The sequence below is a fragment of the Trachypithecus francoisi genome, unplaced genomic scaffold (assembly GCF_009764315.1).
Source record: "Trachypithecus francoisi isolate TF-2019V2 unplaced genomic scaffold, Tfra_2.0 Contig01205, whole genome shotgun sequence".
NCBI classification, from domain to species: Eukaryota; Metazoa; Chordata; class Mammalia; order Primates; family Cercopithecidae; genus Trachypithecus; species Trachypithecus francoisi.
Window position 1 is genome coordinate 3,913 of NW_022681231.1, and position 1,806 is coordinate 5,718.

The window sequence follows — 1,806 nt, forward strand, 5'->3', positions numbered from 1 at the left end:
GGATGGATGATGGAAGGGTGAATGGAAGGATGGATGGAAGGATGGATGGAAGGATGGATGAACAGGTGAACGGATGGATGATAAAAGGATGATGAATGAATGGATGGATGGATGGGCAGGTGAATGGATGATCATGGATGGATGGAAGATGGTGGGATGGATAGAAGGATGAACAGCTGAATGTATGGATAATGGAAAGATGGATTTAAGGATGGATGGATGGATGGACAAACAGGTGAATGGATGGATGAAGAGATGAACAGATGAAGGATGGATGGATGATGGATGGATAGAAGGATAAACAGTTGGATAGATGATGGAAAGATAGATGGAAGGATGGATGGATGGACGAACTGGTGAATGGATGGACCAACAAGTGAATGGATGGATGGACAGGTGAATGGATGGATGATAAAAGGATGGATGGATGATAGATGGATGGATGGATGGAGGGATGGATGATGGGTGGATGGATGGATTGATGGATGGATGGGTGGGTGGAAAGACGAACAGGTGAACGAATGGATGATGGAAGGATGGATGGATGGATGGATGGATGGACCCACAGGTGTCCCCCAGCCCCATTTCCCCGCTCCCCACTCCCACCACTGCAAAGCCAGCCCTCACCGCTCGGTGCCCAGGGACAGGTAGAGCTGACTGATGGTCTCCAGGAACTGCCCCCCCAGCACTTTGTCAGTCACCTTGCGGGCCAGGGAGAGCTGGAGCTCGTGGTAGAGGACACACTGGGCCTCGCTGGGCATGACGACGCTGTAGAAGTAGCACAGCCGCTGGACGGCCCGCAGCCTGCCTGGGCAGAAGACAAAATGGAAGATGTCAGCCTCCCAGCATCGAAGCGAGGCTGGCTGGGCTCGGAGGCCCCTGCGCTGTGCTTGTCTCTTTCACACCTCTGTGAACCTGGGCCCCATAGGTGGGGAGCCTGAGCGCAGGCGGGCCATGCACCTGTGCCAGGGCAGACGCCGAGCACACTGTGACATGGGCACAGCTTGGTGCAGATGCTCATGGTCGACGCCGGCCTTCTTTACAACTCCCAGGGCCAAGGTCCTGGCCAGGCTCGGCGCCTGTACCAGGCCATCTATTTCTGCTTCACAAAGCCCCTCTGCCCAGGACCAGGGCCGCCTTCAGCCTGAGTTGATGAGGCCAGGGGCACAAGTAGCCCCTGTCGCAGATGGAACCCTGAGAGCAAAGCCAAGTGTCATGTCTGCCACACTCAGCATCATGTTGGGAGAATGGTGTTCAAAGCCAGGCCCTAGCGTTCCCACACATGCTTCTCTCATGCAACCAGGCTCCAAACGCACAGGCTCCCTGGCCTCTCCCAAAGCCAGAAGCGGTCTCAGCTTCCTCTACTGAGTCTGGCAAGAGAGAAAAGAGAAGCAATGAACACCCCCAGCCAGCACCTCTGGTCTTATGTCGGGTTGAGTTGGGTGTCGGTGTTGCAGGGTGAGAGCATTGCAGGGGGCAGGGGTTGAAAGTCATATCATCCTCTTCCCTCTTGGATCATGGGAACAACATCACTGGGGGGTGTACACTTTCTGGGATAGTGGGAGTAACATCGGCTTCTGTGCCTTGGAATATTAAGGACAATATCACGGGGGGAGCGTGTACATCTTCTGCAATATTGGAATAATATTATCCCCTCTCCCCCTGCATACTAGGAAAGATATCACAGAGTGGGTGTTCACCTCCTGCGATATGGGGATTAATACCATCTTCTCCCCTTCCGGATATCAGGAAGAGTATCACACGGGGTGTACAGTGTCTGCGATACTGGGAGTCATATCAACCTCT

The 1,806-nt window shown here is 53.8% G+C and overlaps 1 protein-coding gene across 2 annotated transcripts; it reads right to left on the reverse strand.

Annotated features, from left to right (window-relative positions):
* Positions 1-590: 590 nt before the first annotated feature.
* Positions 591-1,509, reverse strand: LOC117091384 (SH3 domain and tetratricopeptide repeat-containing protein 1-like). Of its 2 annotated transcripts, none has more exons than XM_033223633.1 (2): positions 1,416-1,509; positions 591-808 (listed from the first exon to the last, which is right to left on the reverse strand). In XM_033223633.1, the coding sequence occupies exons 1-2, from the start codon at positions 1,492-1,494 to the stop codon at positions 624-626; spliced, it is 264 nt and encodes an 87-aa protein (XP_033079524.1). In that variant the 5' UTR covers positions 1,495-1,509; the 3' UTR covers positions 591-623. The 2 variants fall into 2 exon arrangements, with proteins under 2 accessions (XP_033079524.1, XP_033079534.1); XM_033223643.1 differs by lacking the exon at positions 1,416-1,509 and adding an exon at positions 961-1,036.
* Between the last annotated feature and the right edge of the window lie 297 nt (positions 1,510-1,806).

Bases quoted from the DNA above. Each gene is read 5' to 3' on its own strand.
- LOC117091384 (XM_033223633.1), bottom strand. From the start codon at position 1,494: ATGACTTTCAACCCCTGCCCCCTGCAATGCTCTCACCCTGCAACACCG. The intron at 809-1,415 runs GTGCTGGCTGGG...TCTTCTGCCCAG, and splicing joins AACCCGACATAAGACCAGAG to GCAGGCTGCGGGCCGTCCAG.